The sequence below is a fragment of the Harpegnathos saltator genome, unplaced genomic scaffold (genome assembly GCF_003227715.2).
Source record: "Harpegnathos saltator strain DR-91 unplaced genomic scaffold, Hsal_v8.6 scaffold538, whole genome shotgun sequence".
Lineage (NCBI taxonomy): Eukaryota > Metazoa > Arthropoda > Insecta > Hymenoptera > Formicidae > Harpegnathos > Harpegnathos saltator.
In genome coordinates this window covers 441,810-465,420 of record NW_020230358.1, presented here as the reverse complement: position 1 = coordinate 465,420, position 23,611 = coordinate 441,810, and the positions used below count along the sequence as shown (strand labels likewise).

Here is a 23,611-nt window from a genome sequence, read left to right as displayed (position 1 = left end):
TACAAACAAAAATTTAATATAGTGAGTAATTCATTAGTGTGTACAATAATAAAAATAAATAAAAAATTAATCTTGATTTATAGAAAATAAAAAAAACTAAAATAACATGAGTAATTTTACCTTGTGTGTGTGTGTGTGTGTGTGTGCGTGTGCGTGTGCGTGTGCGTGTGCGTGTGCGTGTGCGTGCGTGCGTGCGTGCGTGCGTGCGTGCGTGCGTGCGTGCGTGCGTGCGTGCGTGCGTGTGTTGTGTGTGTGCGTGCGTGTATGTGTATGTGTGCGTGCGTTTTTCTACAAATTAATTTGAACAACTTTCGTCTAATAATTTTTTTATTTGTCTGATATTTTTTGAGATATTTGAGGAAAACTTTTATAATATTTAACTTACGATATCTCGCTAATTTGTCGGAAGAAAAAGTGGTACTAGACTTTCTGGCTTTATTTAGTCTCAAGAATATATTGTTACAATAGCGCCCTGATTTTTGTTAATTTGATGATTATGAAATTTCCAAAAGTCAGTAAGTTAATAAAAGTCAGGGTGCTATTGTAACAATATATTCTTGAGACTAAATAAAGCAAGAAAGTCTAGTACCATTTTTTTTATCCTGACAAACAGTTAGCGAGATATCGTAAGTTAAATATTGAAAAAGTTATCAAGTTATCCTTAAATATCTAAAAAATATTAAGCAATTAAAAAATGCTTCAGACAAAAGTTATTCAAATTAATTAGTAGAAAAGACGATGTAATAAAAAATTGGAGTTTCCATTTAAGATTTTTATATTAATCTTGACTGCAGCGTGAGCATTTTGTTCTTGGTGCTTTGGAACACAGCCGATGATTTAGCATAAGAACATGTTTCGGAAAAAGTAGTTTTCTCATTGGACGATAAGCTGCATTTCAAACTGCATCGAAACATATGTTCAAACCATTATGAAATGTATTTCTCTATGGCCCGATTATTTTAACCGAAAAGTAAGTTAACGAACAGTTAAATTATATGTCTGTCTCTGTTTGTTTCGAACGAAAAACAAAGATAGGCATATGATTTAATTGTTAGTCAACTTACCTTTCAGTTAGAACAACCGGGCCTATTTCAGTATTGCAAGGATGACTTCGGGATATATAGAATTTATCACGATCTTGTGGATCTTGTGGATGTCCTTAGCACCACTTTTGGTACTTGAAAGATACCTTACGGATATTAGTAGGATCATATAATGTTATGTGTACATATTTTCATGACATCCACGTATCACTTCTTTTGGATGTTAATGAGCAGACATAGAAACGTCCTCGGTACATCCTATGTATATATTTCGGTCTTTACGAATGTATTTCGCATATCACTAAATCCCTTGTGATATATCTATTGGACGTACCTAGAATCAAGTTTTGCTATGTGGGGAAACATTTCGTGATCAAGATACTGCCATTTCCAAATCTATTGTTGAGAGAACAATAAAGCATTTTGAGGAAACTGGTAATATGAAAAATTGTGCAATATCAGGTAAATCTGCATTAGCAACAAATCCAGAAAAATCATTAGATGTTTCATAATCCTTTATCGAAAATTCGCATGATTCTATTCAGCAAAGTAGGAAAATGATCTAGATAAAAAATCTGTGCTTAAAATATTAAAACTTAATAAATTTCATTTTTATAAAGTCCATCTCGTGCAAGAGATTAAAACCTTTCTACGGCACCACATTTGTTAGATTTATTACCCGATTTCCCACTCCATTATTCAGAAGACCACGTTTTTGTAATGAATTACAAACAAGTACAGACGTACGAAAACAATTTGTAAGTTGAAAATTATTATAACGATAGAACAAATTACTATATGTAGAACTTATTAATATTAAAAATGTTATATTCAAAATTGTTACAGGAAAAGAAAATTCGGATAATTGGTGGACAAACTGCAATGAAACATTTAAGCAATAGTTTAGTTATAGCGTTAACAAACAAATTAGCAAAAGAAATAATTTGGGATGATCAACGAAAGACCGAGGGGATAAAAACACCACGTTTTCCAATGTTATTATCAGTAATTTTATTTATCTTCATACATAAAAGTCAATAAAAAAGAAAGCAAAACTTATCAATAACTTTTGAATAAATTTTAGGAACGATTTTACACTTATATCAGTCAGCCATCTACAGCGAGTTGAGCAATAAATTCTCCGAGTGGTTGAGAAGAACTGGAGACAGATTTCGTTATCATTTGAAGTTGGGGCATGAATCTTAATTATGTCAGAGGACTTTTATTTTTTTGTTTTGCTGATATTTTTTGTTTTGTTTATCTAATATGACATTTCAGTTTCAAACAGTATAATATTTAACATAAAGTCACTATAATATTTTATAATATATAATAGTTTATGTATCTTGTGTTCCAAAGAGAGAGAGAGAGAGAGAGAGAGAGAGAAAATAAGAGAATATTTATTTATATGTGCAATAAAATATTTTTATTAAAAAAATTGTATTTCCACTATATGTATATATATTTATTTATACAAATCTTTCACTTTTTAATCATCCAAATTTCTCTACAATTTACAAAATGGAAATCTGTCTAGAATATAATTCTAAAAAATGACTAAAAAATACCTAATATTAGACATCTTTTAGCCATCTCATTTTAGACGTCTAATATTAGACATCTTTTTATCATCTTTTCTTTTAGGCTGTAAGACGACATTTAGTGGGACATATGCCGTCTTTTAGTCATCTTTTGGTTGACTATGGGCTCTACCGAAAAGACGTCCATGACGAAAATCTGTCAACTTTTCGTCATCTTTTAGATGTCTATATGCTGTCTGGGCAGTATCCACAAAAATTGAATGTTTGAGCAGGCATTTTGAATAATGTTCTCATAGGTCCATTCTTTATTGAAGGCAATCTAACAGCGATAAAATGAGAATATGCTAAGAAATTAAATGGTTCCAGCGATACAAGCAATTACGGGTGACGACTTCGAGAATACATGGTTTCAGCAAGATGGTGCTGTGCCACATTGCGGGAGGACGTCCATAATTATTTGAATACAGTATTTCCTCAGCGATGGATAGGCAGAAGACCTGTAGAATGATCTCGATCGCCAGATTTGTCACCTCTTGATTACTTTCTGTGGGGCTATTTAAGAGTTTATAAAACGAATCCACAAAATCTGGATGATTTACGAAATCGGATTTTTGATGAAGCTGCTATTATTCCTATTGATTACATTCAAAATGCCGTTTCATCTTTTTACGATAAAATAGCTTTTTATCAAACTGTTGATCGTGGGCATTTTGAACAATTGCTATAAACCTTTACAGTCTTGCCTTAGTTGGCTGGACAGTCTTGCCTTGGTTGACTGGACAGTCTCGCCTTAGTTGGCTGGACAGTCTCGTTTTAGTTGGCTGGATAATTGACGATCTCGTCTTTGTGAGTTAGACATCTTACTATAAAAAGTTCGATAACTTCGAAATGACTTACTTAGGCCCAGTTCCACAACTTGCTTTAAACTCCGTTTATAGCAAGTTGTAGAACTGGGCCTTAAAATGTGTAAGCTTTGAAAAGATCTGAAGAAGTACTACAAGAACTTATCTTGTAACTCGCAAAATATTTAATAAAAAACCATTAAGTTATAGTGTTTTGGAAAGCCCTCGAGGTAAGTTATAAGAATATATAATGAAAAATAAGGGGTTCCATTTAAGAAACTTAAGATGACCTTCATGTGACCTTAATAACGCTATTCAAGGTACTGATATTGCTATATAATGCGTTTCTTGAAACCCTACAACTTTTATCTGAAACATTTTTTCATAAAAATTATATTTTTCGATATATTTCGGAGTCCCGGTATTTTTTCCTCACCCTATATGTAAAAACTGACATGAAATAATAAAACAATTCTTAATAAATGTAACATATAAACTAAAATAAAATAATAAGACTATTTAGTGCTGAGATAAAAAAACAATAGAAATTAGATATTCACGAAGTAGTGAGAACAGCGAGGAAAGGGGAAGGGAGGGAGAAGAGAGAGAAGGTTAGAGGAAGGAAGCGCGCGGAAGAGGGAAGAGCAGGAGAGGGGGGAGAGAGAGAATTTTCCAAGAATTTATTTTTTATTGCTACATAAATATATTATATCATATATTAAAACTTAAGTCATTTTGTATTTTATGTATTTTGTAACACATTTCTTCTATCTATACATGTATATATGTGTGTGTGTGTGTGTGTGTAAACACACCAATTTTTTATATATTCTCTATTTTAAATAAACATATACGTATATATTTTATCCATTTATCTTGGTTGTTATTTCTCTGATCATTTAATAACCATTAAGTTTTCACTATAGATATCATAAGCATTTAAGGACAAGGATCTGTAAACTTATTTCTTTTTATAATTATAGGTACAATATATCTTTCCACGCATGACGTACCATGTGTGTTTATACATATACAAGGATCTTAATATAATACATTATATAAAAAAAAGCAAAAAACCAGGCATGAAAACCAAAATGATAGATAGAAAAATGATAACAGAAGCAGATTGTTGCACATTTATCGAATTTCTTTAGGACGATATATTCTAAAGCCAGTGCTTTCAAGTTAAGAATTATATTAAGATCCAAGTGTATTCTAACAGTATGAAACATTTATATAATTTGTATTAATCTAATCACAGAAAGTTATGTCTATAATTGTGCCACACAAATTTAATACATATAAGACAATTTATGTAAGAGATTTTTTGTAACAAATATGATTGGCACAATTATAAATAATATATATCATAAACGATTTGAAGCATAATAAAATAAACTAACTTTTCACCTTTAAGATTATTTCTTCAACTAACACCTATTTGGTTGATTTTGCTTATTGTATGACATGGCAAAATAGATGATCATGTAGTATCTGATCATGTATTCTTATAAATTATATGATATAACTGCAGAATATCATTCACTACACAATACGAATATAGCAGACAAATTCATTCTATTTATTAACTCCATCATTTTATTTTTCAGTAATTGCAAATGGCAATTAATAAATGGAGATTGATTTTGTCTGAAAAGTCATTTATAATTATTTTTTCTCACTATTATACATATAATAAAGGATCGCGATAACACAAATTCCATGAAGTTTAGCATTATGTATATAATAGTGTAACATAAACACTATGCTCACAATAATAAGGACTAAATGATATATGTATTCCATGTAACAATTTACAAATTCCAAGCAGCAATACATTCTTACAAACTAACAAAGTGCTTTGTATGAAATGAATTAGTACTCCGATATGCATACACTCATGGGACAGTTCTTGGATTTTCACATAAACACATAAACATTAAAAATTGATCTTGTCTTATCTGAATATTTTTGGTATATATACTCGCTAATATCGCGGTGATAAAAATAATAATAATTAGGTGAAATAAACATTACTTAATAGTGAAATAAACATAACTTTATTTGGTCGTAATCTCAATGTCAACTTATCTTTTTTTTGCTATATTCAATAGTCGAGTACGAATGTAATGTTCAATGTAACAAGAGAAAGAAGGTATAATGCTAAACTTCAAAGTAAAATCGTTTCCCCACAATGATAATACTTACATACAGTATATAAATCATGTTAATAAAGTATTTTTCCCTTAAACGTGGCAATAAATACTCTAATTCTAATAAAAAGAACGTATTTAACAAAAGATTAAATCAGACTTATATCGACTCAGAATTGTCCATGTTTTTACACCAATACTAAAATTAATTCTAAGATTATAATTCTAAGTAAGAAAACAAATAATATGATTTTATATACAAGTGAGATTCGCGCACGTTTCTATCGGATTTTAAATGCACAACTGTAAATAAAAACTATACTGAGATCTATATATTTTAAGCAAAGATACCTTGAATAGAATATTTTAATATTTAATTGCATTTAATCGAAAATTATAAGCAGATATTTTAGAAGTTGGAGCTTTTTGTAAATATTGTTATGCATAACACAAGATTTTTATAATGTGTAATTCTTTGGTTCAAAGGCTTTAAACAAAAATAAAAAAATATTAATTTTTCTTTTAACCGATACTGTAGTTTAATATAAATTACTAACATTTGATAGATTTCTGACTATCTAATGTGGAATGCAAGAAATATAGCTAATGCCATATGATAGATTTATCCAATTGACTGTTCTTAAGCCAGAGTCAATCACAGAAGTAACATAAAATTGTTATTTATACTATGACATTTGCACGTGCATCATAGTTTTGTTACTACATAAACAAAAATGTTCTTGATATGAATACGAATTTCATAAGAAACAGACTATAGCAGGAAAAGTTCCATTCCTAATATTAAAAAATGCATCTTTATTTTCAATAAAAAATGAGATAAAAAAATGCATATAAATTGTGTCTCTGGCCATATTAATTTCAATTAGACAGATTTATCATTATATAATCTTTCCTTATCTAATTAAAGAATAAATTTCATTGTCATAGTTTAACAAAATATAATTATTTGATACTGATTGCATTGCTATCTGCATATAACGTCTTCTTAAATATTAGAAAAGATAATCTTTTCTAATATTTTTCATGGATAAAAATAATCCCTGCAGGAGAGTTTGTTACTACAAATGCATTTAACTTATAATATTAATAAGCATTTAGCATACCTCTATTCTGTAATGAATCTCTTAATGATAAGAAAAGTTGTACCTGTTGTTCTGGCTTCAGATTGTAAACCTAAATTGGAGAACATACATGTATTTTTTATAAAGAACTACATTTAATTACTTTCTTTTACTAAATTAATATACAATGTTACACATACATTAATATTAAGAAAAAAGTTAATTAATTTTTTTCGATTTTGATACCTTACCTGTTGCAATAATTTTTGAGGTGACGCAATACGAATAAATGAAGTAATATAAACATTCACAAATGTTGCCATTAAATATTGACAATCAAATCTATCCATGATTCCACCATGACCAGGAATTACATCACCAAAATCCTACAGTCATGAAACTTAGTAAATGTTTTCTAGATTACAGAACTTGACAAAATCTACACTTCGCTTGATTTTCAGTTCACTCCGCCTATCGCTATTTCTGCTGAGTTTTCCTCCGTGCACGGTTTACGAGCCGCACGAAGCTCAGTAACATACGACGTATGGATTTGTTCAATAGCTTTTCACGTCACCTACTATTGACGTTTTTTTTCTTCATGCGTTGTATGTTACTGAGCCTCGTGTAGTTCGTGAGACGCGGGAGAAGATATAAGAGCAATAGCGGTAGACAGAACGAGCTGCAAATCGAGCAAAATGTGCAAATTTTGCCAAGCTTATAGATAATTGTTATAGATAATTAGAATTATATTATATTATACCTTGATCTTGAACGCTCGTTTAAACCCACTAGCAAAAAATCCTCCAAATGGTCCGATTACAGAACTGAATAATGATAGAGACAATGAATGCAGGATGAATGGATACAATGTTAAAGTAGATCTTCCATTGAACTGTATAAAGATACATAAATGATTAATTCCTGTATACCATATAGTTTAAACATTTTAAATGTAAAATAGATCACCATTTTTGATATCACTTGAAGACTCTTTGGTAATGTATATTCTTGTGGTTGAAACAAACTGGATGGCTCACAATCCATAGTCATTCTTCCTAAAGCTTCACTATATTCAATAGGACAGACAAAGTAGCGGTATTGACACATGACATATGACATCTAAAAAATAATATTATATCAACATATGGCAATTTAATTTTTATTCATTACCTAAAAAAATATTTTGCATAAAACATATTACCAATAATCCAAATATGACAGTTGAAATACCACCGCCGATAAAACCCTCCCAAGTTTTCTTTGGAGATAATTTTATTAATGGCGTTCGTCCAAAAAAAAAGCCAAACATATATGCCATCACATCATTTATCACAATCATACTAACAGGGACAATAAACCTGAAAATAATATTATTGATAAGATAAATACATTTGCATATAAAAAATATTAACCATAATAAGATATATTTATATATATAACATATATACCATATTAATCCTTCAAATATGTTTTTAATAATGAGATAGCTCTGTGTCACAACAATAAGTAATGCAACATGTGTCCAAGCAAATAAAGAGAATTGCTTCATATAGTACTTCTTTACGAGTGAAAGTACGAACCATACAAAACCCACAATGTAGAGACAGAATGAAATAAATCGATGATATGTTACAAGTACACGCAAATATCCCTGAAAACAAAACATTGTATTTTATATTTTTCCTTCTATTTCTACGTTAAATAACTGCTACAAGGAAGCCTTATAAAATGATGAAGCCATAAGAATACTGAAATAAAGCTTCAAGGCTATATACTTCTAACATTTGCTATACACTTATATTAATATTCATGACATACAGGATGGTTTAAAAGTCTGGAAACGGCTAATTATCTTTGAAAGTAGCGGAAATGTTTCAGACAAAAGTTGTAGGGTTTTAAGTAACGCATTACATAGCAATATTATTATGATCTTAGAGTGTTGTCAAGGTCACATAAAAATTACTATAAATTTTTTAATTGGAAATCTCCATTTTTTATTACATACTTTTATAGCTTATCTCGAGAGCTTTCCAAAATACTATATTTAAGTTATTTTTCATGAAGTACTTTCATGAAAAATGAAGTTATAAGGCTTGAATGTTACAGTATCATCAACATTAGCATTACCCAAGGTGTACTGTGTGGAGGTTGCACGGTCGAATTTATACCTCTGTTATGTGTATTGTGTGTGTGTGTGTATACGTATTATATATACCGATTGTTAAGGTTTCACGAATCTTTTAAAAGAAATGAAGATTATTTAATACTTCGTATTATTACACAGAAATATAATTTTTATGAGAATTTCCAACTACTGACGAAACGCTTAAGGTTTGTCACGATATGTAATGTAATTCGTACAATCGATACGCTAAGCTCAATGCACTCAGGATAACAGATGAAATGTTTTGTTATTAGCAGAGCTCGCACTTCGCTGCTACTTTCCCTACTCCAGGCTCCGGACTAAGTTCCGATGGGGTCCGTCCCTCAACACATACGCATACACACATACAATAGAGGTGTAAATCCGACCGTGCAACCTCCACGCCCACACCTTGGGTAATGCTAATGCCGGCGGTACTTTAACATTCAAGCCTCATAACTCGGAAAGTACTTTATAAAAAATAACTTAAAGATAGTGTTTTGGAAAGCTCTTGAGATAAGCTATAAGAGTATGTAATAAAAAATAAGGATTTCCAATTAAAAGATTCAAAGTGATTTTTATATAACCTTGACAACACTCTTCAAGGTCATAATAATATTGCTATATAATATATTACTTAAAACCCTTTTAAACAACTTTTGTCTGAAACATTTTCCAGGATTGCTACTTTCAGAGATAATTAGCTGTTCCCAGACTTTTAAACCACCTTGTATATTAAAATATTTTACTAATAAATTTCTTTTAATTACTAGCAGATATTAATATTAATATTATATATAAATAGAATTTTAATATTAATTTCCTTTTTAGATATTATTGCATATGTATAATAGAAATTTTTATAAATATATTTATATTGATATTTTCTATAAATCACATGATATTGTATACAAACCAAGTCCAAGTAGAAGTACTTACTGTAATACTTACTGTAATACTTATAGTAATACTTACTGTTTGATTAATTACCACAGCAAAATAGTCCATTAGGTTTTCTCCATAAAAAAAGTAATTGGAAGTTATTAAAAAATACCACGATAAAGATCTGAACCATGGTAGACCATGGATTCTATATACAGCATATCCAATATTAATAATTTCTTCAAAACATTTCACTTGTACTACCAATGTCTACAATAATAATAAATATAGCTTTTAATAGGAAATCTATATTTCTTTTTCATAAGTATAATTCTTAATAGAAATATTTCTTTAAGAAAAATCTAATCTGTATCTTGTTTAATTAGATAAACACTTTAAAGAAAACTTACTGTAACCATCAATGCTAATGGGCCTCCATAAATGATAAGACAAAATCCAGCTATCATGAACCAAGTAAAAATGGTTCTAATTATCCAATTCCGCCAACTACAAAAGACAGTATGACTATTATATATGACATTCTTGTCAAATCAAAATAGTGTATATGAAATGATACACGCTCATATTCATATGTACATACACACATGTACACACACATATACATTCATACATAATTTTTACCGATCAGGAAGACCAGAGAGAAGAGAATTTAAAATATGTGGAGTATGATCAGTTCCTTGAGGCAGAGTTTTGGTCAATTCTTCTACCTCCAATTTTGCATCATCTTCAGACTCCACATCTTCTTTCTGAAAAAAAGTTTCAAAGAAGTTACAAACATTTTGAACAAATAATTATTAATTATTTTATCTTTTACTTATAGGTTTGATATTTTACCTGTTTATTAAAAATAAACATTATATAATACAAAAAATAATTGAAATCACAAAAAATGATTAAAATTATAACAAATAAAATTATAATAAATAAAATTATAGTTATTATAATTATACTAGAATTGAATTATATTTCTCTGCAGTAACTTGTTGAATCACCATTTGATATATATTATATAAAATTATAAATATTAATTGAATCAAATAATATATTTATTAATACTATCTAAGAAAAACCTAATATCTCTTAAAAAAACTAATTAAATAATCCTCTCAAAGCATAGGAAAGATAAGTGAAAAAATATGTATGTCAAAGCATATTAAATCAAGCACTATATACATATGTATATGCGATATTTGATCATGAACATATATCTGCATATACATAGCACGTTACAAAGTCTTCGTGAAAATAGTATAGGCATTATATTAATAACGCTTTATATTGATAACTGTCAAAATATTATCAACGAATAATTATATACTACGTTAACAGCATAAATAAATAGTGATTCGATTTGTACGCGAAATTTTATCAGAAATCATCATTCATAAAACGGTAGATACTCCTTCTTTTATAGAATACATAAAATATACAATATACAAAAATATATATGCAATATACAATATACAAAAAATCTACTTACCTGATCATCACTAACATCTCGCGATGCTGACGCATCGCCAACCATTCGTTTGCGTATCTCTGACATCCCTTTTTACGTTTTAATGATTATTTATTTGCAACTATATTTACTACGCAGATGCACTGGAGAAAGATTGCGTATTTAACGCCAATTTATAGAATTCGATTGAGTTTTTACATACTTGAATAATAAAAGGAATGTAGGATTGAATGTGATATACACATATCACATACTGCGTAAGACAGACAATAAGCAGGTTAAACAGCGATAAAGTAATTATTCGTCGACGATCGGTCGCGTTCGGTACGCTTCGGTTAATCAATGATGATAGCGCAGTTCCTAAATAGTTGTTAGCTGATGTGCGTCTTCGGCTACGTTCCGATATTCACTGCAAGTACCGAAAATATATAGTTTGTGTCACATATACTGGATTTTCAGCGCTGGCAGTGAATATCGGAATGCAACCCACGTCAATGGGTGCATCCAGAACCACGAATGCTCACTATGACCTCTTGCATCTGATTGGTGTATATTCTTAAATCTAAAAGAATGTACCAATCAAATGTAAAAGCTCAGTGAGCATTCGTGGTTCTGGATGCATCCATTGAATAAAGCCAGCGGCATACGATGCTTGTTTTCGTGCTGGATTGCTTGCTGGATGAAAATACTGCGTTCTGATTGGTGCATTTCTATCCATCTTCGGAAATGTACCAATCAGAACGCAGTATTTTCATCCAGCAAGTAATCCAGCACGAAAACAAGCACCGTGTGCCACTGGCTTAAGGTTCTAAGCGTAAGCAGTAAGAAATAGACTAACCACAATCGATTATTATAAGAATAATCTTTATATTGATTATTATAAGAATATAAATTATTATAAGAATAATTATTATAAGAATAGTCGATTATGGTTGGTCCATTTCTTACTGCTTACGCTTACAACCTTATTTTTGCAGCCATTGTAGATGGGACTTCAGAAGGAAGCAGAGAGCACATTGTAGATAAGGCTTAAAGAACGGATCTAATGACATACAACATGGCGCCCGGTAATGAAAGTCTTACAGATTTACAAAAAGATATTTTTACAAAAATCAGCAAAAATGAAGTATGTGAACTTAAAACATTATTAGCGTTGAACAAAGTCAAAATGGATTTTGTTGATGAGAATGGCATGAGCCCGCTACAGCACGCTTGTTATAAAGGAAATGTTGAAATCGTGCAAATGCTCCTTGATCAGGTAGGTTATAGGTTCATTTCTTAAGCTTCACTAAAATGCATTTTTTATGCTTGAGGTGAAATTACTATGTATTTGTGGCATTAAAAATAAAGGAAAAATATTGCAAGGTAAATACGGGAAATACAATCCAATAAAATATATTTTATCTTCCTATTAATAATGCACATTTACATTATATTTACAAAATTGAATATGATTTACATAAAACATATATTTATGGAATTTTTCTAGACTTGTATTTATCTTGTATATTATCTATTTTGGTGTTTATCTCTGCTATTAAAACTTTTTGAATTTTTGTGAATTTGAATAAATATTTTTTGTATAGTTCCAATGAATATAACCAGCTTTTAATTAAAAGTAAAAAAGAACAAAAGATTAATATATAAATAATGAGATAACTTATTTACTTTATATAACATTTTTTAATAAATATTAATATTTTGTATCAATTTATATATCTATATTAGTAATAAATATGTTAGATTAAATATGGGTTAAATCTGAATTACTATAAATCTATGTTTTATTCAGCAATATTTTGACAGAAAATAAAATTATATAATTTATTAAATTCTAATTTCAAACTTTAATTTAACATATTATCTTTTACTTGAATGTAAATTTACTAAATAATCTAGAACAGCTGTTTTATTCAAATTAATTTAATTTTAACCTATTTTAACCCATAATTTAACATTATAAGATATTTTAAGGAATTATAACCTTTTTCTGATATAAATTTTAGTAACCTTTGTCTTTGAAACAATCTCACTATTTGGAAAATTGTCTAATAAAATCATAATTTCAAAAATATTTTACTAAATCATATATAGAGGTTCAAAATATTCATTGCGTTCAGCAGAGAAAACTGCTCAGTGAGTGATTAGTGACTATTTGTCCTTATTGTTAGATCCTTACATTCAGACCAATAATGTTGATGAATTATTCAACAGTTGCTCAACTGTTGAGTGTCGTGAATGCATCCATTGTATCATTGTGATATGTTTTATTAATTTTTGTATTTTAAATTGAAAATTTAAATTTCATGACAATCTATATCAATTTCTTTACTATCTATTTATTGTAAAATGGAATATAAGTTTATCTACTTATATACAAATATAAGAAAATATATATTCTAGTATAAAATCCTTTACAGAAAAAATATTCAAATTTAGTATCTATATTCAATTATTCTAATTTATTCTCAAATATGAGTATATATACTCAAATTTGAGTATATATATTCATTTTTCAAAGTAAATTCAAATAATTGAGTGTAGATATTCAATATTTGTTTTTTCCATAAGGGATATTAATGCATGCATATATATATACACATTTTTTATTGATGAGCATCAAATGAATTGCAAGCTATAACATATGTTATCTTAACTAAATTATATCTATATAAAAAATCTTAATATGCATTTGTTTGAAAAATCACAATATATTTTAACAAAATTTATGTTATTGAAGAGATTTTTGAAATTTTAATCGAAAATATAACTACTATATATTATTTGCTTATAGGGTGCTGATGTAAATGCATGTCAACATGAACATGCATATACAGCACTTCATTTTGCTGCTTTAAGTGGCAATGCTGATTTGTGCCATCTTCTAATGTCTCATGGAGCACGTTTGACAGCAATGAATAGTGTGGGTAGAACAGCTGCTCAAATGGCAGCATTTGTGGGAAATCATAATTGTGTAGCAACCATTAATAACTTTATTCCAAAGGCTGATATAGATTTTTACATCAAGCCACAAGGTTTGCTGATGGAACCTATGCTACCATCACATTTAGCAGATTATTTTCATAAATTCATAATGCAAGTCAATGTTAATCCAGTACGTGTGACCATAAATTTACAGAAATTTCCAGCTCTCCTAGAAAATGCTACAAAAGTAAGCAACATGCTATTTATAAAAGAAAGGAAAAAAATAAAAGATAGTGAAGTATTAATTATAATCAACATTTATATCAGTTTACTTATATTAATATATAAGATATACTTAGATATTTCTTGAATTCTTATTAACAATAACATTAACATTGAATACATTGTGTATTTTATTATTTGTCTTTTTTGTTAGGTACAAAAGGTATTAGAGTCTATGCGCTACAGAGAAATGACACGAGGTGCTGAGACAAATGAAGTAATGGCTTTTAAGTACCATTATTTAAGTTGTGTTGTGGTCGAAGTATTAAAGTGTCAAAGACGACAAGAAGCTATGAAAGCAGAGAAAAATGAAAAAAGCAACGAGGAGAGCGAAGAGAAGAAATCAGATACTGTAGAACTTTTGATACGAAGGTTTTTAAAATGCAGCAAAAATGATGGTTTACCAGAATATCAGGAAGCATTTTTGAGAGAATCTGTGAGGGAGTTTCCATTCAGAGAAAGTACAATTTTTCGTCAAATGGTTGCCACATTAGCAAGTAGGGATCCACCATCTGCTGTTTCTGTAATTTCTGCTGCAATTAATGGACAACGTGGTTTTTCTGATAATACTCAAATTTGTGTAACTTGTGGCGAGGACAAAGCTATAAAAAAATGTAGTAAATGTAAAGCAGTACAATATTGCGACAGAGAATGCCAGAGATTGCATTGGTTTATGCATAAAAAAGCTTGCGCCAGATTAGGGCAATCATCTAATAATGGGAAATCCGTAGATGTAGATAAAGAACAGATTACCAATATTGTCGGATCCAAATTACAAAATTTAGCTGTTAAATAAGTGTATATCATATACAGATTTAATACTAGTGATTTGGTTGAAAAATGTATTTACTTATAGATGTTTGTTTTGTATATAGTCATTTATATATAGAATTAGCGCCTATATCATATCATTCCCTTCCTTTACAAAAGTTAAATAATGTCATTATTTTCGTATAATTAAAATTATTGAAGTTGAATAACTTCTATTTTATATTAGATGAGTTCACTATACATTTATTTCATGGTTTCTAATATTGATAAGTGGCCAAAATAACCAAAGAAATTGTATAATTAAATTATAAAGGAAATAAAAAAACATCCCCTTTCTAATTCAATAAAATCTATTTCGAAATATTTCAAATTTTTTCTTATCATTTATCACATATAACATGTACTATAATGAATGTATTTGCAAAATATTGTAGAATTATCTTTTACAATGTTATTATCTGTCACATATGTCAGAATAAATCATTTATTACTGATGTACTAATTATATCATCTTGTATATTTTATATTGTTAATTCTGTAATTATATCTTTATAAACAATATGTAAAATAAATTACATTCCATATAAAATGTAAAATTTATATTTCTCATAAAAAAATATTAATGAAAGTCAACATAGCAGTAAACATTTATAATAGGGGAGATAACTTCAATTGATTTGATTTCGACATATATTATTAAAGACATGACCATTAGTAACCTTTGATGAGCTTTAGCCATAGCTCATTGCTTATTAAAAAGTTATTAACCAAAAAAATTTTTTTTAATCAGTAAGTACTATTGCTACAGGAATAATTTGTGGATTGTAATTTTCGATAATGTATACAGGGTGTCCGGTAATTACCTACCAACCCGAAATGTGAAGGTAGATTGGGTTAAGACAAACATAAAAGTCCCATACCGTTTTGCGAGATTTGCAATAATTATCGAATTATTAATTGCAGAAATCTGACGAATGAGCGCGCGCTGAAATAAATGGTTGGAGAAGCGTTACAACCTCTCAGATTATAGCACGACCCAGTGCTGTCAGGTGCAATATATTGCGACGTTACAGCGCATGCATGAGATTACGTAGAGCTCCCTGTTTGAGTGAAAGTCTCAATATCGTATCTTTTTTAAGGTATTATAGCGCTCATATTATACTATGCATTGAGAATTGCAATCGAGTAAATTAGATAATCTAAATCGTCGTTATTTTAATTGATTTGATAGTAATTTTCAATCTATAATCTAATATGAGTCTAATACAAATATTATGTAACAGTTACATAGTTGAGTGAAAAATTATAATGTTAATGTAACGTAATTGTTACTTAATATCCACTGGAATTATAATGTTAATGTAACTGATATTTAGTATCCACTGAACAATATAATATAAGATAAGACACTCGCGCAAGAAACACGGGAAAACTACACTGGAGCCTGGAAGACAGCTGATCGGATAGCGCGGGCCCCTTCATGGACCCTGCGACGTGCTTTATTGCCGTCATTGGCATAGAGCTACGTCTCTCACGCATGCGCTGTAGCGTCGCAATATATTGCACCTGACAGCACTGGCACGGCCCAGTCGACCTAGCAACTGTTAGTGGCATGCGGCGAGATCTTCTTCTTCTTCAATAGATGGCTCTGCGCATACAACAGATGCTCCAACGCCACTCATCAGTGCTGTCAGCTGGAAGGAGTACTGCCCTACTCCCTCTCCCTACTCCGCGATACTGTAAGAAATATCGACTAGCTTGTAAGAATTCGCCTCCTTTTATAAGTCCCACTTCTACGGTATTACTGATAATAAAGCATGTTTTCCCAGACAGCATCGGTAGATTCTGAGTATATACTCAGTATATCGTAAACGTAGATTGCGTATATTCTATGAATATTCGAAATATGTACTACGATATTCTAAGAATATACTGAGGATGTTCTAATGTCTTTCACAGAAGTTCTACTCAGTATATACTGAGAATATTTTTTCGTATATTATCAGTATATCAACAGAACGTTTTGAGCATATTACTAGAATCTACTAAGAATATCTTTTGGTATATTCCGAGTATATTTCTAGTATATTTATAATATATTTATAGAATATATTTGAAATATTACAAAATAATTTATATATATAGGATGCCTGAAAATTTGTGGCCAAGCCAATTTGTACGGATAGAACAGGTGAAATTGAACAAAAAAGTCCTTTACTATTTTGCAAATAAATATGTGTAAGATATCAGATCGCGGGAACGGGTTAGTGTTGCCATCTGTGGTAAGCAACATTCCCAACAATATTAGCAATAATAACCGCGCGACCTCTGACGAGGTATAGATATGTATATATGCGGAGACGAGAGTGGACGAGCACATTATCATTATTATCTTGTCTTTTGGTGATAGAGATCTTTATCATCTTGTCTTTGGTGATTGAGATATTATATTAGCGAAGATTGGATCGAAGAGTTTTTTGAGTGATTCGAGCTCTTTAGCTTCTCGGCGTATAGCCTTATCGTTCCTCGAGGTGCGCTTTCAACCATTGACGATTATTAATACGTTTCTGACATCGTCCGCTGCGCTCTGTATTTAACCACACACACGACTGGAGAAGATAGCCGTGTCTCAAAAATGTAAAGAGGTACAGATTAATAAAGTTCTATATGTTATTGTTAATGGATCATTCTGACAAAGTAAAAGTACCATTCGAATATAGCTTCGCAATCTTACAATATGCAAATATCAAAGTTTAAATTAATGAAAATAGCCTCCAAACATGACTGTTTTTAATCATTAATAACTTAAGAGGGTGTCCTGAATTAAAATGTCAAAAAAATCGTTTTTTTTATTGCTTAAATCGATAGATAAATTATCTAAGAATATGTTTACAATTTGACAGAGGCCAATTCTAAATATTTCCAAGAATATAAAGCCGAAAGCAGACGAGCGTCGAGCAGGTGTGCGAGCGCTCGCCACTCCGACTTTCTATTCAGAATTCCATACCTGAAAAAGGTTGAAGGGTCGTTCAATACAATAGTTATAATCCATGGTTGTATCCAGTTGAGTCTTAATGTGTCTAATAGAAATATAAATGTGTATGATTCATTTAGTGTACGTGGCTTTACCTAGTAGTTTGTAGCATTAACGGTTAGTTTTTTCAGATTCTTGACGCATACACATCGTAAGAATATCATAGCAAGTTATCCAAAAGGTACAAAATCGACCTCTGAACGAGCTTCGAAACCGCGTAAGCGTCAATTCCATGGAAATCGATTCGTTAAAACAACAGACAATGAAGAGTTGGATACAAGCGGTAGCGCGAAAAAATTATTTACGGCGAGCAGCGAAGATATAATTATGAATCCACTTCATTGCTATAGAATCATTGAATTTTTCACAGTTTTTCAAGCAATTGCTGGTATTGTAATCTGCGCATCGTGCAAACAAAAAATAAAATTTGAAGAAAGCGTGCATCGCGGCTTAGGCTTCAAAATTATATTATCGTGTATGTGCGGTCGGAGTGAAATTAATTCAGGTCCGTTAATAAACACCGGTTATGAAATAAATAGACGAATCGTGTTTGTTATGAGGCTATTTGGTGTTGGACGAGATGACATCAACGTATTTTGTGGACTCATGGACCTATGTCAAGAGTTAGCGAAATCGACGTACGATAACATAGTCCAGCACATTCACTCGGCATCGTAATCGATGTTCAATACAGTCACTGAGAAAACTGTCAAAGAGGAACGAGAAGAGAATGCAGAAAACGGGAACATTGAAAATCATTTGAAAGTGTCTGGCAATGTATCCTGGAAAAAACGTAGCTTCACTTCATTATACGGTGTAACAACTCTCATTGGACACTACAGTGGTAAAGTAATCGACCTTATCGTAGAAAGTGCATACTGCCACAGCTGTACTCTAAACAAGAAAATACTAGACGACGACGAATTTGAAAAATGATACGAAACTCACGCAGAATCATGCTCTTCAAATCACCAAGGTTCAGCTGGGAAGATGGAGGTGGATTCAATCACAGAAATGTTTTTAAGATCTGACGAAAAATTTGGCGTAAAATATACAAATTACATCGGCGACGGTGATTCAAAAACTTTTGCAGGTATTTTGAAGATAAATCCGTACGGTGATGATTGTCCTGTTACAAAAAATGAGTGCGTGGGGCACGTACAAAAACGCATGGGTTCAAGACTTCGAAATATAAAGCAAAAACGGAAGCTCGGTGGTAAGAAACGGTTGACAGACGGTGTCATAAAAAAACTGACGATTTATTATATTTTGACCATTAGAAGGAACGTGGATTCTGTCCAAAAGATGAAAGAAGCTATAATAGCAACGCTGGATCATTATTGTTCAACTGATGAATCTCCTCGGCACGATAATTGTCCAGTTGGCATCGACAGTTGGTGTGAATGGCGCAAAGCTAAATCCATAAATCAATTAAAATCTTTCAAGCATCCCGATCGATTGATTAATGAAGAAGTTGAGAAACACATTCGCCCAATTTATGAAGATCTCTCAAACGATAACCTTTTAATGCGATGCTTAGGCGGTTATATTCAAAATTCCAATGAGTCGTTCAACTCAACAATTTGGCTCATCACTCCAAAACACCTCAATTCAGGTCAAAAAATCGTTGAAATTGCTGCCTACATGGCTGCAGGTATGTTCAACGAAGGGTATTCAGCGATTTTGAGTGTCATGCAGTTGCTTAATTTGAGTATAGGCCAGCAGTGCAAAATGTTTGCTGATATCGCTGACACGCAACGGATCGAGAGAGAGAACAAGCGCCAGGCATTTAGCAGTAAGGAGGCTCGTATAGCTCGTAGACTCGATCAAATGCATCACAATGAGGTTTTTGAAGAAGTAGAAAGACTGTTATATGGACCAAGAATAGCTGATTAGCAGATTATCAGCGTAAGTAACTAAAAATTGATATTTTTTCCTATTGAAAACTTTGAAACGCGTTTTCTCCAGTTTTTATTTTCACGATTTTTCTAAATTGGCGGGCGTGATAGCTAAAAAACTAAACGACTTATTTAATTGAACCAAAGTTTTTTTTTCTTCAGTATTAAATTCTCTTTTAAGTGAACTAAAAAAGTTCGTCAAAAAGTTCATTTAAATAATTGTTATAGCACCTTAAAGTTTATTTTTTTTTAAAACACATTTTTTTTTTAACGCGCCAAATTTTTTAATTTCACATTTTTTTCTGCCTTTTTTTAGTTCACCCAGAAGAAAAATATATAATAATTTAATCCTTTTTTGGTTTTTTGTTTCAGTCAAGAATTACGAGGTGGATCTTTCCCGCCGATTGAAGACTGCAGCGACAAGACGCCCATGAAATAGGCTTAGAAATCTGTTATAATTTTTTTTTACTTTAAAAAAAATTTTTTGTATTCGTTAAATATATATAAAACCATACCTCAAAATTCAATAACTTCATTTCTTTCTTTCCCTTCTAAAAAAAATCACAAAAAAACGCTGTTTTAGAACATTCTAATTCAGGACACCCCTTTAATTTTGCGTGATTGTTTGCAAAATGATAGAGGACTTTTTTTTTAATTTCACCTGTTCTACCTGTATAAATTGGCTTGGCCAAAAGTTTTTAAATACCCAATGTGTATGTGTGTGCGTGCGCATGTGTGTATATGTGTATAGGATATATTTGAGATATATAGGAGTTCGGGATAAACAAAAATAGATTTTTTATGTAAAACCAGTAAATAAAAATGGAATAATTTAGTTTCTTATGAAATAAAACTTTTTATGAATAAAACTTAAGGTAATAATATATTATTCCATACTATTTACTTATTTTTGTATAAAATATCTACTTTTTATCAAAAACACTTTCCTTCTTGTTTCTATATTGCACATATATTTTGATATATATATATATATATATATGTGTGTATGTGTAAGCATTGCATTAAATAATGTATTTGCTTGAAAATTTTTTAGACATAACTAACTGAAATTAATCAAATTCTTTTTAAAACAAATTCTTTTTGAAACGATAATGGCGAAGCCAACATCAATTGCAAGATAACGAAAACATAAATGAGAACGTAATAAACGATAGTAAAGTTTAAATTGAAACTTGTATCAAGAAATTATCAAAATATACAAAATTCCTCAATTATTATTTTTTTGTTTTTATGCGCGTTCCTTTGCATGGGCCAACCATATTTTTATCAGACCTGAGATTCTTTATCTGTCGCATTTGGATGAGTTTCTCACCACATCTGAGGAAAACATTCATTTTGTAAAACTAATAATTTATAAATATTTATTATTAAAACAAATGTATTTAAATCTTTAAGTTGATGAGAAAATGCAAGAACAATATGTTTCAATAGCAATAGAAATACGAATTTCTTACAAATAGTTTTGTTCATAAAAAGTTTTTATTATTTAATTCGATCAGTAAATTTCTATAAACATATTTGAAAACATATATCTATTTTTATTAGTATAAAAATATTTAATGCCGTGAAATAAATAAAAATTAAGAATTTACATTATTACGAAACTTAAATCATCTTTATTATATATTACATCTATTATATCTGTTATATACATATATTACATCTGTTTAAAAAACATAACGTACATAAAAAATAAATTTGAAATTAAATTTGTTTGATATTTGTATATTTTAATTTTTAATATCTGTATTTACTTTTAATAAGTTTGAAAACTTATTAGTTGAAAATTAATAGAATATTATTGTAGAATAGAATAAATAGAATAGAATAAACAACTAATAGAATATACTTTATAAGGAAAGAGATATAGCTCTATATATATCTATAGTTATATAAATAAGAATTAGATAAATATTACTTACCTGTATTTTATAGCATTTGTATCGAACTGTCTGAAAAGACAACATTTGAGAAATTGTTTGTGAAATAATATAATAAACATCGTTTACTACAACGTTGCAATTAATGCTTTTAATAGATCTCGGTCAGTTTATTTTCATTCTATAATAATCAGTTTCTTTTTTACTCTCAGTAGTGCCGCGCTACGATGATCATGACGTCGAATGTAATAATTCGTGATAACAATAATCAGGACAATAACCATGAGCCAGTGGTTGTAAAGTGGCATCGGCTTACATAATTTATTTAAAATCCATAGTAAGAGAACAATGATATTTTTTTTGTATTCTTCATCTATCTCATTTTCTTGCGGAACATTTTAAGTTCCATTAAAGATGGGCGATATCGAAGAGAAGGATTGACGTTCAAGTGATCAATTATGAACAACATCACGAATGGATTTTTAAGAAACACGAAAAATAATCGAATAACATTTTTAGTTTTCTATTTGTCTAGAACTCTTTAATATTTAATGTTCGAGACAACCACGTCTGACAGAAAATCAAGACCGTGTCGCGGGCCAGTACTCAGTAACGGGCCAGAGGATCATCTTATCTTCAAACAATACAATTTGACCACAAGTTGGACGAACTTTTAATAGAGATTCCTCAGGCTTCGAGACAATTCATCAAATAAAGTACACCACGATGTATACAGGATGTCTTATAACAAATCTGGCAGAGCTCGTGGAGACATAGAGCGGGTTAAGACAAATATAAAAGTCCCATACCGTCTCGTGAAATTCGCAATAATTATCAAGTTATTAATGACAAAAATCTGAGGAATGAGCGCACGCCGAGACGTTATGGGAGGAGCATCTAGCCGCTCAGGCTAGAGAGCATTGCCTAGTCGACAAAGAAACTGTTGCCGGCGCGCGGCGAGAGGAAGGACAACGCACCAATGTTCATGTCCTTACCTCGCCGCTCCTACATCCCGCCGCACCGCGTCTAAGCTCGCGCCGATATGGCCGTTGAATATTCGCGATTACAATTACGAGATTATTTTATGAGGTATCACAGATAGCTCATATTGAATTATAAATTGTAAAGTTCAAGGTTCAAAAGTTCTTTGATCAAGGAAAACATCGAAAAGAAAAAAGCGATAGAGAGCGGTGAGATCTACAGAGATTCTCATTGTTTTCTATCGCAATCTATCGTTTTGCTGCATCGGATCCGAAAGAAATGATATCGCGTAAAGATAGAGTACGATGAACACTTTTCATCGTATCCTATTGTACTCTATCGTTAGGAGAATATTTAATTGAGTATTAGAGTATGATAGAATTCGCATAGAGACTCATTGTGTCCTATCCTATTTTATTCAAGTCTACACGGAAAATATGTTTGGTTGAATGAACCAATTTTCTGACGACAAGAAACGTGTAAAGAAAGCGTCAATCAATCATACATTTATGCATGTCAAAATAACACACTCGGATTTGTTGCGTTGTATCGCGATTATACCTAGGAATCAATTTTATGCCGAGTATCGTTGGTGCACCATTGACAACGATGGTCCTCTTTTCGCAATTGTACGATACAGAACTTTCAGTTTC

The 23,611-nt window shown here is 30.6% G+C and overlaps 3 protein-coding genes and 1 long non-coding RNA gene across 8 annotated transcripts; 3 read left to right on the top strand and 1 right to left on the bottom strand.

Moving 5' to 3' along the window:
• The first annotated feature begins 751 nt into the window (after positions 1–751).
• LOC105189782 (uncharacterized) lies at positions 752–2,354 on the top strand. 2 transcript variants are annotated; one of them, XR_003113605.1, is made up of 3 exons: positions 752–1,505; positions 1,664–2,038; positions 2,128–2,354. It is a non-coding gene; the product is annotated as an uncharacterized LOC105189782 (long non-coding RNA). The 2 variants fall into 2 exon arrangements; XR_003113604.1 differs by having other exon boundaries at positions 752–1,801; positions 1,890–2,038.
• A 1,958-nt stretch (positions 2,355–4,312) lies between these two features.
• Positions 4,313–11,584, bottom strand: Cds (CDP-diacylglycerol synthase). The gene is made up of 10 exons (XM_011152118.3): positions 11,188–11,584; positions 10,329–10,453; positions 10,097–10,193; positions 9,780–9,956; positions 8,110–8,312; positions 7,863–8,019; positions 7,628–7,780; positions 7,422–7,553; positions 6,913–7,047; positions 4,313–6,773 (listed from the first exon to the last, which is right to left on the bottom strand). Exons 1-10 carry the CDS (start codon positions 11,251–11,253, stop codon positions 6,684–6,686), a joined length of 1,335 nt encoding a protein of 444 aa, XP_011150420.1. The 5' UTR covers positions 11,254–11,584; the 3' UTR covers positions 4,313–6,683.
• A 633-nt stretch (positions 11,585–12,217) lies between these two features.
• Positions 12,218–15,457, top strand: LOC105189795 (ankyrin repeat and MYND domain-containing protein 2). The gene is made up of 3 exons (XM_011152128.3): positions 12,218–12,424; positions 13,961–14,338; positions 14,528–15,457. The coding sequence occupies exons 1-3, from the start codon at positions 12,224–12,226 to the stop codon at positions 15,167–15,169; spliced, it is 1,221 nt and encodes a 406-aa protein (XP_011150430.1). The 5' UTR covers positions 12,218–12,223; the 3' UTR covers positions 15,170–15,457.
• A 1,251-nt stretch (positions 15,458–16,708) lies between these two features.
• Positions 16,709–20,589, top strand: LOC105189804 (uncharacterized). 4 transcript variants are annotated; one of them, XM_025303244.1, is made up of 6 exons: positions 16,712–16,883; positions 17,290–17,789; positions 18,048–18,207; positions 18,310–19,832; positions 19,896–20,086; positions 20,449–20,566. In XM_025303244.1, the coding sequence occupies exons 4-5, from the start codon at positions 19,169–19,171 to the stop codon at positions 20,072–20,074; spliced, it is 843 nt and encodes a 280-aa protein (XP_025159029.1). In that variant the 5' UTR covers positions 16,712–16,883; positions 17,290–17,789; positions 18,048–18,207; positions 18,310–19,168; the 3' UTR covers positions 20,075–20,086; positions 20,449–20,566. The 4 variants fall into 4 exon arrangements, with proteins under 4 accessions (XP_025159028.1, XP_025159029.1, XP_025159027.1 ...); XM_025303243.1 differs by having other exon boundaries at positions 16,709–16,883; positions 18,310–20,090; positions 20,449–20,589; XM_025303242.1 differs by having other exon boundaries at positions 16,714–16,883; positions 18,310–20,086; positions 20,449–20,562.
• Positions 20,590–23,611: the final 3,022 nt, after the last annotated feature.

Coding starts and splice junctions, on each gene's coding strand:
- Cds (XM_011152118.3), bottom strand. CDS start 11,253: ATGTCAGAGATACGCAAACGAATGGTTGGCGATGCGTCAGCATCGCGA. Junction 10,194..10,328: donor CTCTCTGGTCTTCCTGATCG/GTAAAAATTATG, acceptor TGTCTTTTGTAG/TTGGCGGAATTGGATAATTA. Junction 6,774..6,912: donor CTCAAAAATTATTGCAACAG/GTAAGGTATCAA, acceptor TCTCCAATTTAG/GTTTACAATCTGAAGCCAGA.
- LOC105189795 (XM_011152128.3), top strand. CDS start 12,224: ATGGCGCCCGGTAATGAAAGTCTTACAGATTTACAAAAAGATATTTTT. Junction 12,425..13,960: donor TGCAAATGCTCCTTGATCAG/GTAGGTTATAGG, acceptor ATTTGCTTATAG/GGTGCTGATGTAAATGCATG. Junction 14,339..14,527: donor TCCTAGAAAATGCTACAAAA/GTAAGCAACATG, acceptor CTTTTTTGTTAG/GTACAAAAGGTATTAGAGTC.
- LOC105189804 (XM_025303243.1), top strand. CDS start 19,169: ATGGAGGTGGATTCAATCACAGAAATGTTTTTAAGATCTGACGAAAAA.